Raw genomic sequence first — 26,904 nt, 5'->3', positions numbered from 1 at the left:
TTTATTTTGTCGGACATAACTTCCAATTGATTTGTTACCCTTTCATTAAAATCTCATGCAAAAATCAGGCTGCTATTTACCACAAATATAATACCTGTCATTTTACATGTTCTACGTGTCGGACTTATTAAAATGCCCAACATATTTGTCGTACACAGTACCGGCGCTAGGGTATAAGGGGCCCGCCTGCAAAAGTAGGGTAGGCGCCCTTCAGTTTTTTTTAATTAGTATTTTGTATAACACCGGAAGAAAAAAGCTCATTTTGGCGCCCCCCAAACAGGGACGCCCGCCTGCAGTGCATCCCGTGCAGGACCGTTATCGCCGGCACTGGTCGTACAAATATGATACAAAGTTTGCTATTGAATAAACTTAAGAATGACCTGCTAGTTTTCACAATCATAAACTTGTCATGATGACACGTTCCACAATTAAAATTAAGTTTCACAATTAAAACTTTCCCTGTTCCAGTGTTCTCATACATTAAAGTTTGTCCGACTAGACACCGTTAAGCTTTAACAAATTTTCAGCTGGCTAATAATGAACTTTTTTTTGGGTACGCGGGATCCAGGCCTATAAATCATAAAATTATAAACAATAAAGTAATAAGAAACGCTCTTATCGATGATAATAATATGAACTTTAATAGTGCTACATATACGTGATTTGACCTTTTTGATGCAAATTAAATGCGGATAGCAAACTAGTAGAGTGGATAACTTGAAATCATGGGGTTTCTTTCCGAATCTGCAGACCTAAATGTTTGGGAGAGAAATTGAAATAGTTCAAAAAAGCGTTAGAACAGATGGTCCATTTACTCACGGTTTTTGCTCCAAATTTTAAAGAATCCCTTAGATTGGCATGACATTTGGCATACACATCTGTCGAATATTACAAGATAGTAAGAATAAATAAGAAAATATTGCTCCAATTTTTTATTAAACTTGATTCCAATCGGCAATAGTCACTCGAGCCCTCTGCGCTCTCGTGCCTATTGCCAGGCAACAAGTTTTCGAAAAATTGTCGCATCATTGTCAATTTATTCTCACTCTATTGTGATATTAATGTTGAGAATATATAACAAAAAAAATATTACCTACCTTTGGTTTGACAGTAGGACATTAAAAATGCATAATCTAAATTCTGTTTTGATCTCCATTTAACACGTTCTGATGAATCTCCCAACGTAATTCGAAGCTTATCGAAATTGGGATAGTATCCAGAAGATGGGGCGATAATTTCAATAAGTCCTGATTCTACTTGTGAAGGAAATCTAAAAAATGAGATTTATTAATAATATATTACATATTAACTAAAATATATTTATTCTTTTTATATATTCATATTAAAAATATATGTATACATAATATTCAAAAAACTAAAAATGCCTTTAGACCTGGATCCCCGAACCAAAAAAAAGTTGATTAATAGCTAGCTGAAAATTTGTTAATAACTAACGGTGTCTAGTCGGACAAACTTTGATGTATGGAAACACTGGAACAGGGAAAGTTTTAATTGTGGAACAGGTTAAAAATTTGGAACGTGAGACTACGAAAACGTTCCATATATTTTGTCAGACAGAACTTCCAATGGATTTGTTACCATTTCATTAAACTCTCATGCAAAAATTAAATTGGTGTTTATCACCAACTGGGCATTTTAATAAGTGGAACACGAAGAACATGTCAAATGACAGGAATCATGTTGGTTAGTAATAGCAGTCTGATTTTTTGCATGAGAGTTTAATGAAAGGGTAACAAATCAATTGGATGTTCTGTCCAACAATGTAACGGGTGCAAAGGGCATTCACGTTTTCGAATTCCTGATACTGTTGCTTCACCCTATATGGTAAATCCGTTTCATAAATTGTGTTTGTTGCGTGGAAATGTGTGATTATTTTCATTTCTCATGAATCTGTAGTATTACGTAATTAATTCTTGATTCTCATGCGTATTCGTATCTCCTGTTTTTGATTGAAGTTGAATTTTTGCCGTCAAAGAAATGAGACTCGTAAATCTTTTTGCGAATGTGTTTTTGGCGACAAAAATTTGATGCTTTGGACTGACTTGTTTACATAGTGCATACCGTTGCAGATAAGAGGCTCTTAGTGTGTTTATAATATAATCCAACAAGTTTACACGTGTTATTTTGCGAACGTTGCAAAAAAAGCATGGGAGAATTTTGAGCTGAGACACAAATCATCAGAATTTCGTAGATTGAATCCTATTTGCGGAAGAATAAGTTATTGCCTTTGAAGGCGTGGTTGAAGTTTCCTTAAACCTTTTCTATTCGTTTTGAGATAAGAGTGGAAATTGGCGAATTTTTTTGATTGGTAAAACCGGTAGTAGGATAGAAAAATGGGGAGATGGAGTTTTGGGTGTTAGAGTTGAAAGTATAATCAAGATCAGTTCGAAGTAGTCGAGAAGAGCGATCAGTTCTAGAGAGCTAGAATAAGAAGTTTGTGCCTTTCCGTCAGCAGGCTCTTTGCCTTGCTAAACGGAGAAAATTGTTGAAAATAGTTCAATGGAGAAAATTAGTTGTTTGTATTTAGTACAGTTTCTTTAAGTCTTTGTTCCAGAGCCTAAGTAGGCTTAAGTGGCTGCTGTGGTCGTGGAGAGTGTAAATTCTCGACCGTATTTTATGTTCATAGTGATGGATTAAATACATCCTTTAGTTTTCTTTTGTCGAAAAGTTCTTCATTTCTTTCAATCAAGTTTAATTAATAACATTAATAATATACAGAGTCTCTAATTTGGAATAAATTCAATATCTTAAATACTAATTGTTTTTTTGAAAAATGCTCAGACCCGTCGATTAGTATTTCAAATTGTCCTTTTTGACATACAATAATAATGTATACAGGTTGTCCCAATTTAGAGATATGACGTCATCGTTGATTTTCTTAAATGGCAACAGTGTCATTTTGATAGCTATTTTGATAGGGTGTGTAAAGTTATACACAACTGCAAAATATCAAATTTTTATTCTCTACCATTTACAAGATAATAGAAAATAACAAAGTTATGTCTGTAATTTAGAATAAAATCAATAATTACAATACTAATTGTTTTTTTGAAAAATGCTTAGACCCGTCGATAAGTATTGTGTTTAGTGTGTGAAAACTGTCATTATAGATAGCAGTGCGTGAAGGGTTTAAAGTGTGCGTGAAGTAACAATGTATTTTAAATGGGATTTACTTTTTCGCACTGTTTTTGACACACTTTCATATAATCAAATATCCTTAACTTTCGCGTTGTCATGACATAATGAGTAATATATTATAACAAAAATTTTGACAGTTTTGTGGTTTGAAAAAAATTAGAATGTTTAAATGTCAAAGTTCTAAAAATTGTAGAATAGAAATGAATTCCAGTGACAGTTTATTTGTTTATTGTAGATAAAATATTGTATGAAACTGTGCGTGAAGTACTTTTTGCGAACTTACGCGATATATAGAACTCGCTCCGTTGTCGCTCGTGCTCTAAACATCGCGTGCGTTCGCAAAAAGCATACTTCACGAACTGCTTCATAAGTAACTATTTTCACACATTACAAAAATAAGTTTTTATAGGACCTTTTTTGACGAGATAGCTTTTCCAACTACTATAAAAATTCATAATTTGTTTACTATTTATCAATATTAACATTTAAAGCTGTAGTCGAGTGGTAGCAACCCATAAAATGATGTTTCAGATGACTCAGGTAAAAAACTTTCAGGTGAATAACGAATTTTGGTCATTCTTTATGCTTTCAAGGTCGTTGAATCCGAATATGAAATTTGGTGAAATCCGAATATGAAACTTATAAAATTGGTGGAACATGTTCAAAAATCAAATTTGATGCAAAAATGCGAAAAATAAATTTAGATTTCCTTTCAAAAAATTTATCGTATTATCTTTGAAGGATTTAGATAACAATGACATTTGCCCAAAATATTTAAACAAATTAAAAGAGCAATTGTTAATTTTTAAACATTTTGTCGTCAGATTTCCTTAGTTTCATGTTTACTTAAAAAAGTTAGGTGACAAACTTTTTGTTTATAATTTTAACTAACACAGCATTAAAACATAAGCACACATAAGTCATAAAAACATAAATCATTTCTAAATTTCCAGTCAGAATATGCAATAGAAAAAAAGTTATGTGACTTTATAGACGAGTGACACCCCCCCCCCCCAAAAACGCTTATTTCTCGAGATACTGACCACGGTCTGGTGAATGGCTAATTTTTGTCATACTTCAAGTGGTGGATATTGTCAAAACCGCAATTTTACCCTAAATATGAAAAAACAATGAAATTACGTTTTTTTGCGTTTAAGTCGCTACAACTCTGTTCCATTTTAACATTTTTTTTCTGAAATTTTTATAGTAGACATTTCTCATGTCGCAGTCTTATTATAGTAAAAACTATGAATTTTTTAAAGTAAAAGGTGAAGATTCCTGTATTGCAAAGTTTAATCGCAAAAGTTGAGTGACAAAATTTGAAATTTAGCTTTCTAGTTAAGCTTATGTTAAAATATAAAGTATAAAGAACAAAAAGTTATACAAAAATAAAAATGGTGCAACTTTTAATTTTAAGAAAAACGTGATTTATTTTTTTTTATTTTTAAGGTACAATTGCGATTTTGACAATGTTCCTCCATCTAAAATTCAAAAGAAACCCATTTTCGTTTTCATCACCATCAAAAACATAAAGTATGACCAAAATTAGCCATTCACCACACGGTGGTCAGTATCTCGAGAAATAATCGTTTTTTTTTTTGGGGAACTTCCACTCGTCTACAAATAAAGTTACATAACTCTTTTCCTATTGCATATTTTGACTTGAAATTTTCTAGAATACTTCTTCATGGCCTATGTTTTAATGCTGTGTTGGTTAAAATTACAAACTAAAAAGTTTGTCACTCAACTTTTTTAAGTAAACATGAAACTAACGAAATCTGACGACAAAATGTTTAAAAATTAACAACTCCTCTTTTAATTTTTTTGAAAATTTCGGACATATTTCATTGTTATCTAAATACTTCGAAGATAAAACAGTAAATTTAACAGGAAATATTTACAGATACAAAAGATACAGCGAGTTAAAGTTGAAAAATCATCAAAATTGATTTTTTGCATTATTGTTTTTTGATTTTTGAACATGTTCCACAAACTCTTGATAAAAATAAACTCCACATTCGGATTCAGCGACCTCGAAAATATAAAAAATGACCAAAATTTTCCATTCACCTATCATGGTCGCTTTTTCGATTTCTAAGCCTCAAATTAGGGGGTGTGCCGTTCGCCTACTGCGTGGGAACATCTATCAACACTGTTACTTTTAACAATGACAAATTTTTTTGATTTGATAGGCAACTAAAAACCTATCTGAAACTGCTATCGCCAATCCCCTTGTTATATTTATCATTTTATAATATCACAAAAACAAATTTATATTAATATCTAAATATTTCAAATGTATTTTAATTATTGTCACTTTTAAATCTCATAGGATCTAATTACATTAATAACGGCCACGCTTGATTAATTTCCAGGTTAACGAATACCATATTGATTAACTGCATTATTAACGTATAGGGTTTCCCAGCGGTTGGCATTATATTAAAGCATATAAGGCTCCATGCACACTTGTCGTGCTTTCAAGTTGTTTGCACGCTGCGAGCAAGCTGTTTGTTTTCAAGTTTACGCTTTGTACATGATATGAGGGCGGTTTGCCAGCGGTTACGTCACGGTTTACCTGTTTTACTGGATCACAGCTCTTAAGATGGCTACCATTTCGATAGTGTCAAAGGCTTATCTTAAGAGCTTTGAGAGATTGTAGAATCGACTACCGATATTCCAACATTATTCAACATATATATGCAAATGCCACAACAGCAATAAACCTCTATACCCAAACTCAAAAAATAAAACTAAAAAGGGGAGTTAGACAAGGAGACAACATGTCACCAAAACTATTCAATGCCGTAATGCAGCATGCATTCCAGATGTTAGAATGAGAAAACAGAGGCTTAAATGTCGATGGCGAAAGGCTGAACCACCTACGATTTGCAGATGATATAGTTTTAATAACCGACTACTTAAAGGAAGCCCACGAAATGCTGCAAGAACTACAACGAGTTTCTCTCTCAAAAAGTAGGGTTGGAAATAAACTTTGGGAAAACTAAAATGATGAGCAATTTAGTACCTAGCGGACCACTGACACTAGAAAAACTGCCATATCGAAACAGTTCACAAATACATCTATCTGGGCCACGAAATACAAATAAGTAGAGACAACCAAACAATAAAGCTAAAAAGAAAAGCATTTAATCAGTGTGTACTTTCGGTGCTTACTTATGGAGCTGAAACACTGACATTGACTAAAACATCAATAAGAAAATTACAAGTAGCACAACGAAAAATGGAAAGATCCATGCTTGGCCTAACTTTGAGAGACAGAATACGAAATGATGAGTTACGGCGAAGAACTGGAGTGGAAGACATCATAAAGCGCATTACGAAGTTGAAGTGGAAATGGTCAGGACACGTCGCAAGACAGAGAGACAACAGATGGACAAGGAAGATCTTAGAGTGGCGGCTAAGGGCGGACAAACGAAGTCGTGGAAGACCACCTACCAGATGGACCGACGATACTAAGAGAATAGCGACAAACTGGATTTCAGCTGCCCAGGACAGAGAAGGGTGGAGACACCTTGAGGAGGCCTATGTCCGACAGTGGACAAATTTGGATGTGTGATGATGATGATGACTGGATCACACCCTAATGCCGCCTTTGAAGTTACTAAGGAAAACAGGAAAACCAGCATGTGGGCAAAGCGTAAGTTTCCCGTCAATATAACACTTGAGCGGTTTCTCGGCGTAAATACACACCAGAAATAAATAGCTCTGTATCTACATTGAAATCCATCGCGCGGTCAACGCAGTGGCGGATCTAGATAGTTGCCTTGGGAGGGGAAATCTGCCTTAGGGAAGAACTCCCCAACCAAAAGACATAAAAAAGATAAATCCAAACTACACCAAAGACATAAATAATAACTTAAATGCATTACGTTTCCTTAATTTTCTTAACTAACCGGTTTATTGGGTTGAATTTGTCTGTCTGTGGTTTAAGTTTCATCTCAGCTAATATATTTTTCTTCTTCTTCTTCAAATGCAAATCCACTAATGGATGTTGGCGATCACATTTTCCATTAACTCTCTGTTTCTTGCAATGTGGATCAGTGATTGTATGTCGGTAATCCCTGTCCATTGCCTTATGTTCCGGAGCCAGGACATTTTCTTGCGTCCTATTCCTCTCTTGCCTTCAATTTTACCCTGGATTATAAGTTGAAGGAACTGGTATTTTTCGTTTCGCATGATGTGACCCAAATACGCCGTTTTTCTTTTCTTGATGTTTTCGAAAAGCTGACGTTCTTGGTTGATTCTTTTAAGGACATCCACATTTGTGACTTTCGCCGTCCATGGTATCTTTAGGATACGGCGATAAAGCCACATTTCGAAGGCTTCTAATCTGTTTATATCCCTCGTTTTGAGTGTCCAGCCTTCTATGCCATATAGCAGCACCGACCACACGTAGCATTTAGTAAACCTTAGTCTCAGTGTAAGGTCGAACTCTGAGCAGCTCAGTACCTATAATATATTTTTATGTTTCAACAATTTTTTCTTTAAGTTTGGACCTTGTTAGCGGGAAATTTCGATTTTTTATTTTCCCGTAGATCCGCCGTTGGGTCAACGTGTACTCACAGATTGCCCAGCACAGACTGCCAAACTGCCTGACTTGTTTTCAAGCCGCGTGCACGTGGCGGCGTAGCCACGTGCTTGCCGAACCGCCACCGATCGCACGCAGCTTGCTCGCAGCGTGCACGTGGCTTGAAAAGACGCAAATGTGCATTGAGCCTAAGGAGATTAAAAGCGCAAGTTTCAATATTCTATGATTACTGACACTGAAATCTATCCTTGTCAATACGGCGTTTTACCTTTCTCTTGTCCTAATTTAAACCAATGAGATTGAAATATTTTGTGAGGTTCTGAAACTATACTTTCTTGTGGCATGTATAATTTAAATATCATCTTTACATGTAGACCAGTAAGGATCTGTTTTTAGGTGGATGTGAGAGGTGGCATTCGGATTTTTGCGGATAAAGTTAGGTGATAACTTCGTTAATAATAATTGATTTATGCTCCTTCTCAAATATGCCCGGAACATTAATAAAAAAAATAAAATAGAAAAAATTTCAAAAGATTTCGTTTTTTTTTCTACTTACTTTGGTTATAACTTAAAAACTATTCATTATAGAACAAAGTCCTATAGAAATAAAACAAAGATAATTAAGTTTTCTATCAGAGAGATTGGTTAAAAATATCTTAATTTATCACCCTTGCTTCAAAATAGCAATAAATATAAAATAAGGGGGCAAAACAAGCCTGTCTTTATTCAATGATTTTCCATCACTTAGGTTACACTTGGAACCTTGCTAATTCGCTTAGAAAATTTTTGTAATATGCTTAAACCGTACACCAAATTTCATTAAAATTGACTTACTAGATTTTGCATAATAATTTCGCAATCTAAACTTTTTTTTTTAAATTAAAATTTTTTAAAATCTTGGACAACAAAAACTAGAACATACAAAGATTTGTCAATTTTTTACATATAAAGAAGTACTCCACCTATCTAATGCACTTTACAGAATTGAAATCGGATTATTTAAGCAGCCTCTGCAATGTTTTAAAATTATAAACAATTTTTTGGCTTATAAACAAATTAGTGCTGTGGCGAGGAGGGGGTGCTACGGGCTCCTTTATTTAGATGGACTTCTTCTTCTTCTTCTTCTTTAAGTACCGTGCCCGAATTTTTAGGCGTGGGTAGCTTCCATAACAATTTGCCGATATCGTTCTCGATCTTGTGCGGCATGTAACAATTGATCTGCTGATAAGCCAGTCCATTGACGAAGGTTTCGGAGCCATGAATATTTCTTTCGACCAATTCCTCTTTTTCCGTCGATCTTTCCATTGAGTATTAACTGCAGCATCCTGTATCTGCTACCTCTCATTATATGCTCCAGATATTCAAGTTTTCTTTTTTTTATCATCTTCATTAAGTCACCTTCGCCTTGACCTACTCTGTTTAAGACTTCTCTGTTTGAAATGCGTTGAACCCAAGATATTCTGAGCATTCTACGATACGACCACATCTCAAAGGCTTCTAATTTGTTCATCATGTTAACCTTCATGATCCAGGTTTCACATCCATATAGTAATACAGGATACACATAACATTTTAGGAACTTGATTCTTAGTTGTAAGTTCAGCTGAGAGTTGCTCAGAATAGATCTAAGTTTCATAAATGCTCCTCTTGCAATTTCTATACGAGTTTTAATTTCTTCATCCGGATTTAGTGTCTCGTTTATCCAACATCCTAGGTATTTAAAATGGTTAACTTTTGTTATTGATTCATCATTGACAATTAGTTGCATAGGGCCGACGTCTTGTTTACTAACCACAAGTAACTTTGTCTTTGTTGCATTTATGTTAAGTCCGTTATTGGAGCATTCTCTAGTGACTCGATCTATAAGGAATTGAAGATCTTCGATATTTTCAGCCATGATCGCGATGTCGTCTGCATATCTGATGTTGTTAATAGTTTCTCCCCCGATTCGAACTCCACATTGTCCTTCCAAGGCTTCATTAAAAATTATTTCTGAGTATACGTTAAACAAAGTTGGGGATAACACACAACCCTGTCTGACACCTCTTTGAATGCAAATTTTGTCTGTTTCTTTGACGTCTACCAGAATAGAAGCTTCTTGATTCCAATATAGATGTTGTAAAAGTCTCAGATCTTTATCGTCTATTCCAATCATTTCTAGATATTCAAACAACCTATCATGTTGAACTCTATCAAACGCCTTCTCAAAATCTATAAAGCAGACGTAAATTGGTTTCTGTACTTCCCATGATCGTTGAAGTAATGTTAACATTGAGAACAAAGCTTCCCTTGTTCCCAACTAGATGGACTTACCCAAGTTTTTTTTTATGTATTTTGACCCGTAGAACACGAATTTTTTGGGAAGCAATTGATCCGGATGTCGATAAGATTGTTATAAACAAAGAACTTGAGGAATTACATAAAATAGATTTTTCGCAAAATCAAACTTTTTGTGTATTTCTTGGGTAATTCTAAGCAAAACATGTTCTTACAAGTTTTTTCGTAGGATGCATAGTTTCCGAGATAAACGCGGTGGAACTTTCAAAAAACGTTTGATTAAAAAATAAAATAGCAATTCTGCTGACAGCATTTGAAAGTTTAAGTCAAATTATACCGGTTTTAATTATTTGCATTGCTAAAAATGATTTTTTTTATTATTAAACAAAGCTATTTGTTTATAAGCCAAAAAATTGTTTATAAATTTAAAACATTGCTGGGGCCCCTTAAATAATCCGATTTTAATTCTGTAAAGTGTATTAGATAGGTAGAGCACCTCTTTATATGTGAAAAAATTAGCTAACATCTAAATGGTCTACTTTTTGTTCAGAAAGATTTTAAAAAATTTGAACTTTCTTAAAAACATTTAGATTGCAAATGTATTATGCAAAATTTATTAGGTCGATTTTAATGAAATTTGGTACACGATTTAAGTATCTTACAAAGAATTTCCTAAGCTATTTACTAAGGTTCTAAGTGCCACCAAAGTGGTTAAAAAATATTGAATAACAACAGACTTATTTTGTCCCCTTATTTTGTATTTATTGCTATATTCCAGAAAAGGTAATACCTTAAGACATTTTTTACCAGTCGTATATCATACAAAATTCAATTATCTTTATTTTATTTCCGTACGACTTTGTTCCAAAACGAATCGTGTTAAAGTTATAAGCAAAGAAAGCAGAAAAAAAATCGATGTTTTTCGAAATTTTTAAATATTTTAATTTTTTTATTAATGTTCCGGGCATATTTGAGAAGGAGCATAAGTCAATTATTATTACTGAAGGTGTCAAATAAATTTATCTGCAAAAATCCGAATGCCACCTCTGACATCCAAAAATAGACATTTTTTCGCAGATCCCTACTGGTCTAATGGGGCATGGGGTTAAACTACAGTTATCGATTGTAACGAAAATTACATTTTTAACCAACTACCAACCACTCCGGAAATCGATTTCAAGAAAGCATCTTTTTAAAAAATGCTGTCAAATTTTATAACCCATTATGTTATGTCTTTTCAAAATTAACGTACGTCTTAACCTCGATTGTAGGCAACAGCATGCGTGTGGTTGAAAATAATTTGAGGGTGGTGTTTTATCCTACGAATATCAACTTCCAAATATTTTATGTGTTTTTTATGTTATATAATATTATGTTCGTGTAATCTGTATAGTAATGGTGGTTTTGTAACGTAAGTTGTGTAACGTGGATTTCGAGTATGGTGTATTATGTAGTGTGTATAAAATTGTAGGTGATATGTTACTCCGCTATTGTTGGTATGTTCTTGTTATCGACTTCTTCATTTAGTAATTGGTCACCAAAGCCTACTACATTCTGCTGATGGTTTTGATACAATGAGAAGAAAAAGGCCTCATCCTACTTAACTAAGACAAAATTGTAGTCTTAGTTACCTACCTACGTGAGATAGCCTACCGCGAATCCTTCTCAGGAGATTTATCGACAAGAAAGTCGAAAGGGGTAGCTATTGGGAATAAAGAATAAGTAGGAAGAGCGGAGTGTAACTTACGAAACCTCAGAGCAAAATGTAGAAAAATAATATAAGCAACTAAATAACGAAGCCATAAACACAGCTGAAAACAGAAACTTAATGTTCCGCTGGGAGACTTTAACGCTGAAGTTGGTAAAAAAATTATCAATAATACTGAAAGCACGTTGAATTGAAAATAAAAAATAATATAGGAGATCTAATTATAAAGTTGTGTCAAGAAATAGACAGTGATAGACAGAAATAAAAAGTTATCAGAAAAAAGTTGTCTTAGCTATACTAACTATACCTTCCTTATTCCTAATTAATCTTCTTCTTCTACGGAACTACAGCCCAGATTGAGCCTTGGCCTCCTTTATTTTTTGCCTCCACCCTTGCTTGTCTATGGCTGCTCTTCTCCATACACAGACTCCTAAAAGGGCTTGTGCGTCGCTGTTTACTGTGTCTTCCCAGCGCTTTCTTGGCTTTCCAACCGGTCTCTTTCCCTGCATTCTAGCAATCAGTGCTCTTTTTGGTAGCCTATCCTCTCCCATTCTTATCACATGTCCGGCCCATTGCAATCTTTGCATTCTAATGAAGTCTGGCAGGAGTGCTTCCTTATAAAGTTGATAAAGTTCGTTGTTGTATCGACTTCTGAAGATTCCGTTTTCCCGCACAGGTCCTAGTATTCTCCTCAGTACTTTCCTTCCGAATGTGTCGAGTTTGTTTTTGGATGTTTCTTTCAGGACCCAGGCTTCACTGCCATAGCATGTTATTGGTCGAATTAAAGTTTTATAGATTCTCATCTTTCTATTTCGGTGGAGACTTTTAGACCGAAATAATATATGGGAGAGGGCAAATAAGCTGTTTACCTGCGTTACTCCCTTCTGTATTTCTCCGTCTTCTGATCCGTCGGCATATACATATTTCTACTCCCAGGTATGTAAATTTTCCAACCGTTTCAATGTCATCTTCATGTATGTTTTGTGGGACTATATTTTTTCTCGTCTGAGTCATTATTTTTGTTTTTTCTGTGTTAATTTCCAGACCTAGCATTTTTGTTTGTGTTTTTAACTCTGCGTATGTTTCCTGTGATCCTGTTGATGTTCTACTCATAATATTAATATCATCAGCAGAAACGGCCAGTTGAACCGTTCGGTTGGTCAGTAGGTTTCCTCGTCCAGTTTGCATTTGCCTAACCGCATACTCCAGTGCCAGGTTAAACAATGTTGGGGCCAGCCCATCTCCCTGTTTTAGTCCCTGCGAAATGTTAAAAAAGTCTGTCCGGTGGTTTTGTATTCATACACATGCCTGGGTTTCATCCATTGTGGCTTTTATGAGTCTCATTTCGTCAACTGCCGGAGCTTAATTGTTTTTCTGGACCTTAATAGCTTCGAGAAATTCCTCTATAGTTGGAACTTCTACTCCATTACCTAGGTACTTCATTCTCTTCTACTTAGTTCATACCCCTTTCATCTTCCATGTCTACTTGTGTTCCAAGTAGGGTCTGAAAATAATGCTTCCAGGTTTCTGTGACTTTCTGTTGGTCACTGATTATTTGCTCACTTTTATCTTTACATAAACTTGTTTGAGGTTTATATCCACTTATTATCTTTTTTAGGTATTCGTGAGCCCCTCTAATTTCGCTGTTTTTGAAATTTTCTTCCATTTTTTCTATTTGTCTATTTTCATAGGCTCTCTTTTTCTTTCTCATATCTTGTCTGCTTTCCGTCTGGCGACTTCAAATGATGTTCGTCTTACCCATGTTCTTCTTGTTATGTACATTTTATGTGCTTCATTTCTTTCCTCTATTGCTTGTCTGCACTCGTCATCAAACCATGCTTCTCTCCTCTCCTTTTTCTTGTTTCTCAGGGTGGACGCTGCTGCTGTCAGTACTGCTGTTTTGATATTACTCCATCTGCCCTCTATGGAGTGCAGTTCTAGCGTCTTTAACTCATTTCCGACTTCTTGTTCGAACTTTTTTTACATTCCTGGATCTTCAGTTTTTCCAGGTCCAGTTTGTTTGTCCTTTCTTGTCTTTCGTTTCTTTCCCTGTTAACTCTGGTTAACTTATTGGTTAATTTGGTATGTAGTAAAAGATGGTCTGATCCACAGCATGCTTCTTGTCGTGTTCTCACATCGGAGATACTACTGGCTGTCCTTTTGTCTATCAGCACATGGTCAATTTGATTTGTTGTGGTTCCATCTGGTGAAATCCATGTCATTTTATGTATGTCTTTATGTGGGAAGCATGTGGAACTTATAATCATGTTTTTACTGATTCCTAATTATCCATTAATGCCATTCCATTTCTAATTAATGCTTATTACTAATAGATTGTGTTTGTTATTGCATATTTTCCATATGTTCGTTTACTGACCTTGTACAAAAAGTAAATAGATGGTCAAAGTTATCACCATAGCCAATTTACTTCAAAAAATCAAGAAGTCGATATATTCGACTGGTCGGACATGCTCGAGAGCCAATCATCGTCGTGGCCGCCAATCTGATCGAGCTGGCCAAATTGCATAAAGCAACGCCAACAACCTACCAAGCAAGCAAAAAAGATGTCAATGTGACTGTTGAGATTTAAGCTAGCTGCAAATGATGTAGCAGATAACTTGCTTTAGTCAACCATAACTTGCATGGTTTCGAGGCATTAGATCGCAGGCGAAAAATACTTTAGATTAATCTAGATACTAATAGATTACTCATCTCCTAGACCTGTACACGCTGGTACAATATTCTAGAAATCTGTACAGGCTATTATAAAAATGAATCGAAAATGTACAATGAATACACCATTTGATCACAATTCATAGACGGCATCCGAAAAAAAAAGATGTGTATATTCTTGTAAAGTGCTTCGTAGAAAATTGCCATGTCAATAGCCTTAATTGTCGAGGCATTTAAACTAAATTAAAAAAAATTGCCAATATGTGGCAATTAATAATATACCAATTAAAAAATAATGAAATAAATACCGAAGTCCTGCAATATTACGAAAAATCGATTATGCGTCTAGTTGTACTTACTTCATTTCTACTTCTTTAGCGATTTGAAGAATGTACTCCATTGCAGTCTGAAAGAAATATTTTACGGTTAAGAAAATAAATATTGATAGGTTTATGTACTCATACTAATTCTTGATATAAAAGCCATGGTAAACGGATGATGTATAATACTTATGTATGCACTTGTTCGGAAAGTAAAATGTACTGGTTAATATAGCCTAATAAATGACCGTTTTGGAGTGTAATTTTCAGGGCCAACTCCGAATTGCATGACAATTTGGATTTAGGTTCTACTTACCCTCCACTTCAAAGTTGAATTTGTGCCGTTTGTTGTTTTTATTTGGGGGGTAACAGTCACCCCTTCTCGGGGGGTGAAAAACGCGTGTTTAAAATCAGTCCGAGAATGGATAAACTGATAGATTATAAGCAACTTTCTTTCTATAAAGTTTTTTAGTAAGTCAATACTTGTCGAGTTATTCGCGATTAAAAATGTTGATTTTTCGACAAAAAAAACTACGTTTTCTGACCGTTTTTTGCAAATAACTCAAAAAGTAAATATTTATCGAAAAAAATATGCTTGGCAAAAGTGTAGCTTATAAAAAAACAAACTAAATGGTATATCAGTAAAGTCTATGAATTGAGTAAAAACAAAGTTGTAGGTCATGAAAAATACGTTCTTATTCGTCTAATTCCAAATCGAATAATTCAACGCGAAATCACCGAAAAATTAAGCACTTTTCGGAAAAAGCTTATTAACATTTTTAAAGTATCTAAAAAAGCTTTATATTTGTTTTTTTACGAAAGTTTCTAGCATCAAAAATAAACGAGTTACACTGAAAAAATAATTGGCCCCTTTTTTTGGTAAAAAAAATCGTGAAAACCTCCGTCTATTTAGCACCCTAAATAAAATTAATCGTTATCGCTTTACCATTCATTTTAACTGTATGAAATGTGTATTGTTTATACGATCTGTAAGTTTGATTGGTTTGAAGTGCTTATTTTGAAAATAATTGGTTTTATAGTAAAAAAAAATTTTTAAAAATTTCCTTTTTTCAAATAACTTAAAAAGTATTAGTGACAATAAAGATCTTAAAGAGTAAAAAATGTAGGTTTTGCTATTATAAATATGCTAGTTTCATCTTGTTTTTCCGTAAAACAAAAAATGGTTAAGATATGGCTGTTCAAAATTTTCATACACCTCGTGATTATTGATCCGTGCAAGCTTTTTCAACTATAACTCTTTCAAAAATAAGCACTTTAAACCGGTGAAACTGACAGATCATATAAAAAATAGATAAGTAAGTAACTTGTTTGTAAAGCGGTGGCGATTAATTTCATTTGGGGAGCTTTTCGGGGAGATTTTCATGATTTCTTTACCAAAAAAAAAGAGGGCCAACTTTATTTTGAGCGTAACTCGATTTTTTTTAATGGTAGAAACTTTTATAAACAATTAAAATAAAGCTTTTTATAAACACTTTAAAAAAGTTTGAATGGGTTTTTCCCGAAAAGTGCTTAATTTTTCGGTGATTTCACCTTGAAATATTCGATTTGGAATTAGACGAATGGGAACGTCTTTTTCATGAGCTACAAATTTGTTTTTACTCGATTAGTAGACTTTACTGATACATCATTTTTTTCGGTTTTTTATAAGCTACAATTTGGCTAAGGATATTTTTTTGATCAAATATTTACTTTTTGAGTTATTTGCGAAAACCGTCTGAAGGCGTAGTTTTTTTGTTGAAAAATTAACATTTTCAATCGCAAATTACTCGAAAAGTATTGACTTACATAAAAAAAACTCTATAGAACAAAAGTTTCTTAAAATAAATCAATTTATCTATTTCCGGTCTTATCTTGAACGTATGTTGTTTCACCCCCGAGAAGGGGTGACTGTCACCCCCCAAGTAAAAGCAACCAAAGGCACAATTTCAACTTTGAAGTGGAGGGTTCTTCTTCTTGTAGTGCCTATACGTTTCGGATGTTGGCGACCATCATGGCAATCTGTACTTTGCACACTGCTGCTCTAAAAAGATTTGTAGTGGTCGTGTTGAACCACGTACGTAGATTTTTCAGCCACGAAATCCTTCGCCTTCCTGATCCTCGCTTTCCCTCTACTTTTCCCTGTAAGACCAGTTGCAGCAGTCCATATCTTTCACTGTTCCTCATGATGTGACCGAGGTATTCGATTTTGGCTGTTTTTATTTTGATTAACAGCTCTTTTTCTTTTTGAATTCGCAGAAAAACACCCTCATTAGTAATGTGGTCGGTATAAGATATCTTCAGGATTCGACGATAAAGCCACATCTCAAAAGCCTCAATTTTCTTGCAGGTGGCGTCTGTGAGAGTCCACGACTCAACTCCGTACAACAGTATAGGGAAGATATAACATCGTAGTAATCTGACTTTTATGGGTATCGACAAATCATGACATTTGAACAACTTTGCCATTTTTTGAAATGCATATCTTGCTTTCTCTATCCTACATTTGATTTCTATAGAATGATCCCAATTTTCATTGACGTTCGTACCAAGGTAGGTATATGTCTTTACTCTTTCTATTTGTTGACCATTTACACTGAGTCGTCCAAATTGCTGTTTGTTCTTAGAGATAATCATACATTTTGTTTTCTTAGTGTTTAGTGAAAGTCCGTATCTCTGACTGACCTCCGCGATTCTGTTCATTAACTCCTGTAGGGCTTCAGAACTGTCAGCGAATACCACAGTGTCGTCTGCGTATCTTATGTTATTGATACATTCTCCGTTAATTCGAATTCCGGCTTCAACATCATCCACTGCTTCTTGAAAGATTTCCTCAGAGTAGATGTTAAACAACAGGGGGGATAGTATACATCCCTGACGGACCCCCCGTTTGATTTTGATATCGTCGGATTCTCCTGCCTCTGTCCGGATAGAGGATGTTTGATTCCAGTACAGATTGCTGATAATCCTTAAATCACAGGTCTTAATTCCAATATTGGTTAATATCTCCATCAGCTTGTCGTGCTTTACTGTATCGAACGCTTTATGGCAATCAATGAAACATGCATAAATATCGCAATTTACGTCTCTACATCGTTGAAATAGCACTTGTATACTAAATAGAGCCTCTCTTGTACCCACTGCATTTCGAAAACCAAACTGTGTTCGGCTGATTTTTTCTTCGCACAGTCTATATATTCTTTGGTGTATAATTTTTAGAAATAGTTTTAAAATATGGCTCATTAAGCTGATGGTTCGGAAATCACTGCAGGATACGGACTTTGTTTTCTTTGGTAAAGCAACAAACGTCGACTTCAACCATGTTTTTGGTATTACTCCGCTTAAATATATGTCGCTAAATATTTTGGTTAGGCGTTGAGTACCGTCGGTGTTAAATAGTTTTATGAGTTCAGCATATGCATTGTCAGGTCCAGGAGCTTTGCCATCTTTTAGTTGTGATATTGCTCTTTCCACTTCATCTGATGTGATTGGTAAGTGGTCATCACATAATATGTAGGATGGAGGTTGTTCCGATCTAGTATCATCAAAGAGTTCCTCTATGTATTTTGTCCATATGCAGATTTTTTGATTTCTGTCTGTGATGATATTCCCCTGTTGGTCTCGCAATTTGCTAGCTGTGTTGGATTTCTGAAGACCAGCTGCTTGTTTCACCTTTTTATGCATGTTAAGCGTATCATGTTTTTGCTCTAACGACTCTATCTCTTCACACTGTGATTTTAACCAATTTTCTTTGGCCTTTCTTATTTCAGTTCTTATTTGTTTCTGAATCGTGTTGTACATTATTTTGTTGTTTTTTGATTTTCTTCTTTCTTCCATAAGTTGTAGTACATTGTCGTTCATCCAAGTGGAGGGTAAGTAGAACCTAAATCCAAATTTTCATGCAATTCGGAGTTGCCCCTGAAAATTACACGGTATCGCCGTATTTCCCGTTCATTTACTGGGCTAATAGGAAAAAGGCCACAACTGAATTTGCACAATAAAATTCTCATATACAAAATAGTGATAAAACCAGTATAAACCTACGAAATCCAACTGCGACTATCTGCGTCCAGATCAAATATCGATATCTCGGTGAGATTGGACAGATCTTGGAGAGACAAATGCACCGTGGTACTTCTTCTTAACGTGCCCTATCAAGTCCCCTTGACGTTGGCGATTAACATGGCGAAACTGTCTCTGTCTCGAGCTATTCTAAATAGGTGTTCTGCTTTCTTTATTCCTGTCCACTCCCGGATATTCTTCAACCAAGAGGCCTGCTTTCTACCAATTCCTCTGCGTCCTTCGATTTTACCCATCATAATAAGTTGAAGAATATTATACCGGTCTCCCCTTACTACGTGTCCAAAATAGGCCATCTTTCTATATTTGATGTTATCAAGCAGCTCGCGGGTAGCATTTGCCCTCTTAAGGACTGCCACATTTGTCAGCATAGCCGTCCATGGTATTTTTAGAATACGTCTGTGCAGCCACATTTCAAAGGCCTCCAAACGGTTAATGGTGGATATTTTTAATGTCCATGCTTCGACACCATACAAGAGGACTGACCAAATGTAGCATTTAATCATGCGCTTTCGAAGTTGAAGTTGCAAGGTATCATTACAGAAGAATGACCTCATTTTTAAAAATGTCGTGCGGGCTATCTCGATTCTAAATTTTATCTCTTTATCTGGATCTAGTTGTTCAGTAATATGGCAACCAAGATATTTAAAACTGAGTACTCTTTGAATCATATGACCATCAACATATAACCGTGAATCTTGATGGGCCAAACGGCTAAATACCATGTACTTTGTTTTTGAACAGTTTATATTTAGGCCAAACTCTCTTCCCACTCTGTCAATGGCATTTAAAAGGTGTTGTAATCCATTCATATCATCACTTAAAATAACTGTATCGTCTGCATATCTGATTGTATTTATCAGAATTCCATTAACCTTCACACCCCATTCCAAATTATGCAGCGCTTCCTTAAATATTCTATCTGAATACAAATTGAACAACAGTGGGGACAGTATACAACCCTGTCTGACGCCGTGGCACATGCTCACTAAATAAATTAATCGCCATCTTCAAATGAGTCAAAGAAACTGCCAGTTACTCCCAAAAATACGACAGACGACTGCAAAATTAACCTAAGGTCGAATTTCTCATATCCAGTTCAATTCAAGTTCAAGCTGAACTTCTACTGAACCACAGTTAAACGTCAAAATTTTGACATTTAACCTTCCGATGACCAACCTTTTTTTGTTACACGTGAACAAGGGGGGGGGAATGACCCCAGGTCAAAAATGTCAAAAATGACATTTAACAAAAAAATAAAGATTTTTTTTAATTTTTTTTTTAATTATTTTTTATGGCATGGATTTTATGTCATTCAGCCAGTCACAACATGTCATGTGTAGTGTGTATGTTGAGTAAGTGTCTTGTTACTTTGCAAAGTCGACGTCATTAGCGTAAAACTACTTGGAATTACACATTATAGACGGTATTTTACTAAACATCAACTTCAGAATATATTTTTTATTCGTAAAATATAGGAAATTTTTTTTATTTCAAAATATGAGGATATCTAGAATGATATTAAAGTCAAATAAAAAAATAATGATTTAAAAATTGAAAATACTTTTGAATTTATCAAAGAAAAACATACGCTGGGGTCACAATTTCTCCCGCTTGGTCATCCGAAGGGTAACTGTAGTTCACCAAAAGTTCAGGTTAAACTTGAGTTGAACTAGATATGAGAATTCGGCCCTAAGAGGCTAGTGAAGAACCTTATGAGGCCCCAGGCAAACGGCACCACACTTTAAGAGACGTAACAACAAGATTTTAAATTTTCAAAAATTTGTAATTTATTAAATAAATTTATTCCAAAATCATAAATAATTTTGTTACTACAATGATGTCTCTTATGATTTAACTCAACAATTTACTTATTGTAATCATTATTACAGATTGTAAACGAATGGGATATTAAAAAAATGTTGTTTTCTATACAACTTGTTTTTTCAACATTAAACATGTACTATATGTGTTCTTTGCCGATTTATTCATTTTATTTAATAAAGTTGTGACGGTTAAATGCACACCGATGATTCATCAATCGACACATTTAAATTAACATTAACACAAATAAATAATAATAACAAGGTATGATTAGACCAGAGCATTTAGCACAAAATAAATCGATCTTAAAATACTGCACCTAGAGACTTGAAACTTTTTGCATTGTGTTCAGAATGATGTCAGGAGAAAAGTCTACTATACAAAAATGTGTGCAAATGCATAATTGCACTTTAAAGTGCATAATATGCATCAAAAAGTGCATAAACATGTCAAAATAAGTATATTAAGGGCCAACTTTTGTTATTCAATGGGTTTTTGGGGTCACTGAACACGAATACGTAATGAGAATCGACCTTCGAAGCACCTGGTGCTCAGGGCTACTGCTAAGGCACGTCATTTGGAGTTTCGAGGGCTTTCGGCACTAAATTGGTGCAAACAGATTACACGGGGGTTTTTGGGTTTGCTTAATACGAATACGCCATCAGAATTGACTCCCAGAGCACTTAATGCTGAGGGTCACTGTTGAGGCACGTCATCTTCTTGAATTTCGAGGGATTTCGGCACCAAATTGATACCAACTGATTACTTGAGGGGTTTTTGGGGTTACTGAACACGAATATGACATCAGAACATGCCCTCGGAGCACCTATAGTACATAGTGTAACTGATATGCACGTCATCTTCTGGAATTTCGAGCCTTTATGACACTAAATTGATGCAAGTAGATGACTATGGGGTTTTTTGGGATTGATAAACACGAATACGTCATCACAACCGACCTCCAAAAACCGAAAACCCTCCAAACTCCAGAAAATGACGCGCATGTCAGTCACTCTGGGCACTAGATGCTCCGAGGGTCGGTTTTGATCTCATATTCGTGTACAGCATTCCCAAAAACTCTTCAAGTAATCTATTTGCATACATTCAGGGCCAAAAACCTTTGAAACTCCAGAAAATAACGTTCCTTAGCAGTGATAGTGGGCATCAGGTGGTCCGGGAGTCAGTTCTGATGGCGTCTTTGTGTTCAGCAACCCGCAAAACCCCCGAGTAATATTCTTGCATCAATTTAGTGCCGAGAACCCTTGAAACTGCAGGTGACATGCCTTAGCAGTAACCCTGAGCACTAGGTGCTTCGGGGGTCGATTCTGATTATGTATTCGTGTTCATTGACCCCAAAAACCCTCTGAATAACAAAATTTTGCCCTTAATACACTTATTTTGACAAGTTTATGGACTTTTGGATGCATTTTATGCAGTCTAAAGTGTATAAGATGCATTTCCACCCATTTTTGTATAGTAGACTTTTTTCCTGACGCACAATACAAAAAGTTGCAAGTCTCTAGGTACTGTATTTAAAAATCGATGTATTACGGTGTTTTTAGAACTGTGTTTTATTGTCATGAAAAATTGTACAATTTTATTAGTGCGGCAGATTCGTGCAAATATTATAAGAATTGTGCAGTTAATGTTAGAAGCATATAATTTGGACCACATATACTCAGGGGCGTCATTTGACAGGGGGCATTTACCCCCCCCCCCCCCCCCCCCGACCCTGAAAATGACTGAAATTTACAAAAAATAGATCAATTTTGTATATGTTTGCATATATAATGTATTGTATATATAATGTTTGCCCCCCCCTAGTATTGTATATTGTATATATAATGTTTGCCGCTCCTGCATATACTACACATATAAAGGTTCAAATTTAGATAGGAGACCATCTCAGATTTTTCCTTTTACAAAAATGGCGGGAATTCAAAATGGCGACTATACATATGTGACTAATAGCACGATAACTTTTGAACGAGACTTCAGATTTCAACCAAATTTGATATATAGGTTCTTTTTTTGATGTATAAGATCGATGTCTTGAACCGGAAGAATCGGTTTACCAGAAATTGTGTTTTTCCTGGTTTTTATGTAAAAATATGCTGTTTTTTTTCAATTCTTTCACCCTGTATGTATTAATTTTTTAAAAAGTTAATAACGCCATTGAAAAGAGCGTAAAAATATTTTTTAAGAAATATTTTTAACTTTTTAGTTATGTTAATTACCATTTATTAAGTGCAAAACGTATCTTCACATGTACCTATATGCGGCAGATTCGTGCAAATATTATAAGAATTATTGTGCATTTAATGGTATAAGAATATAATTTGGACCACATATACTACACATATAGAGGTTCAAATTTAGATACGAGGCAATCTCAGTTTTTGTTCCTTTTACAAAAATTGCGGGCATTCAAAATGGCGACTATACATATGTGACTAATAGCACGATAGCTTTTGAACAAGATGTCAGATTTCAACCAGATTTGGTGTATAGGTTCTTTTTTTTTTATGAATAATCTCGAGGTCTTGAACCGGAAGAATCGGTTTACCAGATTTTGTGTTTTTACTGTTTTTGTATGTAAAAATATGTTGTTTCTTTTTCAATTCTTTCACCCTGTATATATTAATTTTTCAAAAAGGTGATATACCACACAATCACCAACAGAAGTATTCGTTGAAGGTGAAGAGATAGTAATGGGAGTTGATATGGTGAAGAAAGCTGTAAATGAACTAAAAAATGGTAGAGCTCCAGGGCCAGAAAATATTCCTGCCGAATTAATAAAATGTGGCACAGAAAAACTCTTTCAAGCACTTACTTGGTGTATGAACAAATATATAAACGGTGTCACACCACCCAATTTATGGAAAGTAGCTTATATTTCTTCCATTCATAAAAAAGGAGATGTTGGATTGCTCAAATTACAGAGGAATATCGGTAACTAGTACACTATGCCGAGTGTACGGGCGCATTCTTAGAAATCTCATTGAGATGGAGTATAGGGAACAAGAAGAAGAAGAACAGGCTGGTTTCCGCGCTGGAAGGACTTGCACAGATAATGTCTTCTGCCTAAAACAATTAATTGAAAAAAAATCAGCAACCAATCAGGAGACCCATCTCATGTTTGTTGACCTCCGTAAAGCATACGACAGCGTTCCTGTGACTAAATTGTGGAAATCACTACAAAAAACTAACATCAGATACACTCTAGTCAGAGCCTTAGAAATCTATATGAAAATTCTACATCACAAGTAAAAATTGGCAACACACTATCTAAAAAGTTCATAGTTAACAAGGGTCTGCGCTAGGGCCGCTGTATTTCACCAACTTTGTTCAAGATATATGTTGCAAACGCACTAAACCAGTGGAAACGTAAATGCCACGGTATGCGTATAGACCTCGGAGAGGTTTGTTTATATACCTTACAATTTGCTGATGACCAAGTCATCATAGCTAATGATAAAGACGACCTACAGTATATGGCAAGAAAACTAAACGAGGAATATGAACAGTGGGGCTTGGAAATTAATGTGGAAAAAACTAAATACCTACCCATAGGAGTTGAACTATCCAATATCGAACTAGAGGATAATGTAAAAATCACATCCTGTAGTGAATACACGTACCTGGGAGTAATCTTCGATAGAACGGGAAAAGACGATGAGGAAATAAAGAAAAGGGTAACACAAGCTAGAAGAACAATTGGCTGCCTAAATGGAATACTTTGGCGCTCCGAAACAGGAATACAGCGAAAATGCAATATCTATGAAACACTTCCTATCAAGTTCCTAAAATGTTATGTGTATCTTGTATTACTATATGGATGTGAAACCTGGATCATGAAGGTTAACATGATGAACAAATTAGAAGCCTTTGAGATGTGGTCGTATCGTAGAATGCTCAGAATATCTTGGGTTCAACGCATTTCAAACAGAGAAGTCTTAAACAGAGTAGGTCAAGGCGAAGGTGACTTAATGAAGATGATAAAAAAGAGAAAACTTGAATATCTGGGGCATATAATGAGAGGTAGCAGATACAGGATGCTGCAGTTAATACTCAATGGAAAGATCGACGGAAAAAGAGGAATTGGTCGAAAGAAATATTCATGGCTCCGAAACCTTCGTCAATGGATTGGCTTATCAGCAGATCAATTGTTACATGCCGCACAAGATCGAGAACGATATCGGCAAATTGTTATGGAAGCTACCCACGCCTAAAAATTTGGGCACGGTACTTAAAGAAGAAGATGAAACACTTATTAAAAGCAGCCTACTTTACGGAGCAGAAACTTGGAGAATAACCGAGAACAACAGGAAAAAATTGGAAGCTGTAGAAATGGATGTGTTTAGAAGATCGTTAGGTATATCCCGTAGGGAAAGAGTTCGAAATGAGGAAGTAAGACGACGAATTGGAATAGATGGTTACTTAGCAACAGACATTGAGAGGAAACAGTTGATTTGGTATGGTCGTGTTCAAAGAATGGAAGACACAAGATTGCCCAAAAAGATCATGCAGTGGGTACCACCAAACCGCAAAAAACGAGGAATACCCAAAAAGACATGGAAAGAAGGGGCAACCAAAGCAATGAGTACAAGGGATCTTAGAGATGGCCAATGGGATGATAGAAGTACGTGGAAGTTAGGCATCGGACAACGTCGAAAGACGTTCTAAAACCGATACATACATACATGATACCGGCGTTGAAAAGAGCGTAAAAATATTTTTTAGGAAATATTTTGAACTCTTTAGTTATATTAATTACCATTTAATACATGCATAACGTATCTTCACATGTAGGTACCTATGTGCGGCAGATTCGTGCAAATAATAATATAAGAATTATTGTGCATTTAATGGTAAAAGCATATAATTTGGACCACACATACAGTATTTCTCATGATCATCTTTCAGTGCGTCACAGTTTTTCGATTTCTTTCTAACGCATTAAATTGTATGTGACAGAAAAAAAGGCACGTCGGTGATTACATTTCGTCGGTGACATTTTTATAACATTTATTCTAGTTATTCTAGTTGTCGATAGATGGCGCCGTAATAAAAAAATATTTTTTTTTAATTAGATAATAATATTACAAATATAATCTGTATAATTTATAAGACTATACAAATCAAAGAAAATACCATTTTATAAATGCAAGAAACACATTTGATTTATTTTTATTTCAAATTAAAAATAAAATGTGACAACTGTCAGATTTAACTAAAATGTCATGTTAGAATAAATGTCATAAATGTGTATTATCACGGACTTACTCTTTTTCCTATCATTTGTTACGCACTGAAAAATGATCATGAAAAGGACAATACTACACATACAAAGATTCAAATTTAGATATGAGGCCATCTCAGATTTAGTTTTTTACAAAGATGGCGGGCATTCAAAATGAATCTGCCCCATAGGTACATGTGAACATACGTTAGGGTAAAAGAATTGAAAAAGAAACAACATATTATTACATAAAAAAACAGTAATAAAAACACAAATTCTAGTAAACCGATTCTTCCGGTTCAAGACCTCGATATTATTCATCAAAAAAAGAACCTATATACCAAATTTGGTTGAAATCTGACGTTTCGTTCAAAAGTTATCGTGCTATTAGTCACATATGTATAGTCGCCATTTTGAATGCCCGCCATTTTTGTATAAGGAACAAAAACTGAGATGGCCTCGTATCTAAATTTAAACCTTTGTATGTGAAGTATATGTGGTCCAAGTTATATGCTTCTACCATTAAATGCACAATAATTCTTATAATATTTGCACGAATCTGCCGCATATAGGTACATGTGAAGATACGTTTTGCATTTATTAAATGGTAATTTACACAACTAAAAAGTAAAAAAAATTTCCTAAAAATTATTTTTACGCTCTTTTCAATGGCGGTATTAACTTTTTGAAAAATTAATACATACAGGGTGAAAGAATTGAAAAAAAAACAGCATATTTTTACATAAAAACCAGAAAAAACACAACTTCTGGTAAACCGATTCTTCCCGTTCAATACCTCGATCTTATACATCAAAAAAAGAACCTATATACCAAATTTGGTTGAAATCTGAAGTCTCGTTCAAAAGTTATCGTGCTATTAGTTACATATGTATAGTCGCCATTTTGAATCCCCGCCATTTTTGTAAAAGGCAAAATCTGAGATGGCCTCCTATCGAAATTTGAACTTTTATATGTGTAGTATATGTGGTCCAAATTATATGCTTCTATCATTAAATGCACAATTGTTTCACATATCGGCTGCACTATATCGACAAAGCTTCGATATAAAAAG

At 34.9% G+C, this 26,904-nt stretch overlaps 1 protein-coding gene across 1 annotated transcript in view; it reads right to left on the bottom strand.

Moving 5' to 3' along the window:
• The window catches only part of LOC126889477 (alpha-1,3-mannosyl-glycoprotein 4-beta-N-acetylglucosaminyltransferase B), a 359,292-nt gene that overhangs the window by 196,766 nt on the left and 135,622 nt on the right, over positions 1 to 26,904 (bottom strand). The window contains exons 4-5 of the mRNA XM_050657800.1: positions 14,729 to 14,775; positions 1,098 to 1,270 (exon numbers count right to left, since the gene is read on the bottom strand). Coding sequence (XP_050513757.1) covers positions 1,098 to 1,270; positions 14,729 to 14,775 — 220 coding nt within the window. The remainder of the gene's footprint in view (positions 1 to 1,097; positions 1,271 to 14,728; positions 14,776 to 26,904) is intronic.

This window comes from Diabrotica virgifera, chromosome 8 (assembly GCF_917563875.1).
Source record: "Diabrotica virgifera virgifera chromosome 8, PGI_DIABVI_V3a".
NCBI classification, from domain to species: Eukaryota; Metazoa; Arthropoda; class Insecta; order Coleoptera; family Chrysomelidae; genus Diabrotica; species Diabrotica virgifera.
The sequence above is the reverse complement of the archived record's forward strand: the minus strand, read 5'-3'. Positions and strand labels throughout refer to the sequence as shown.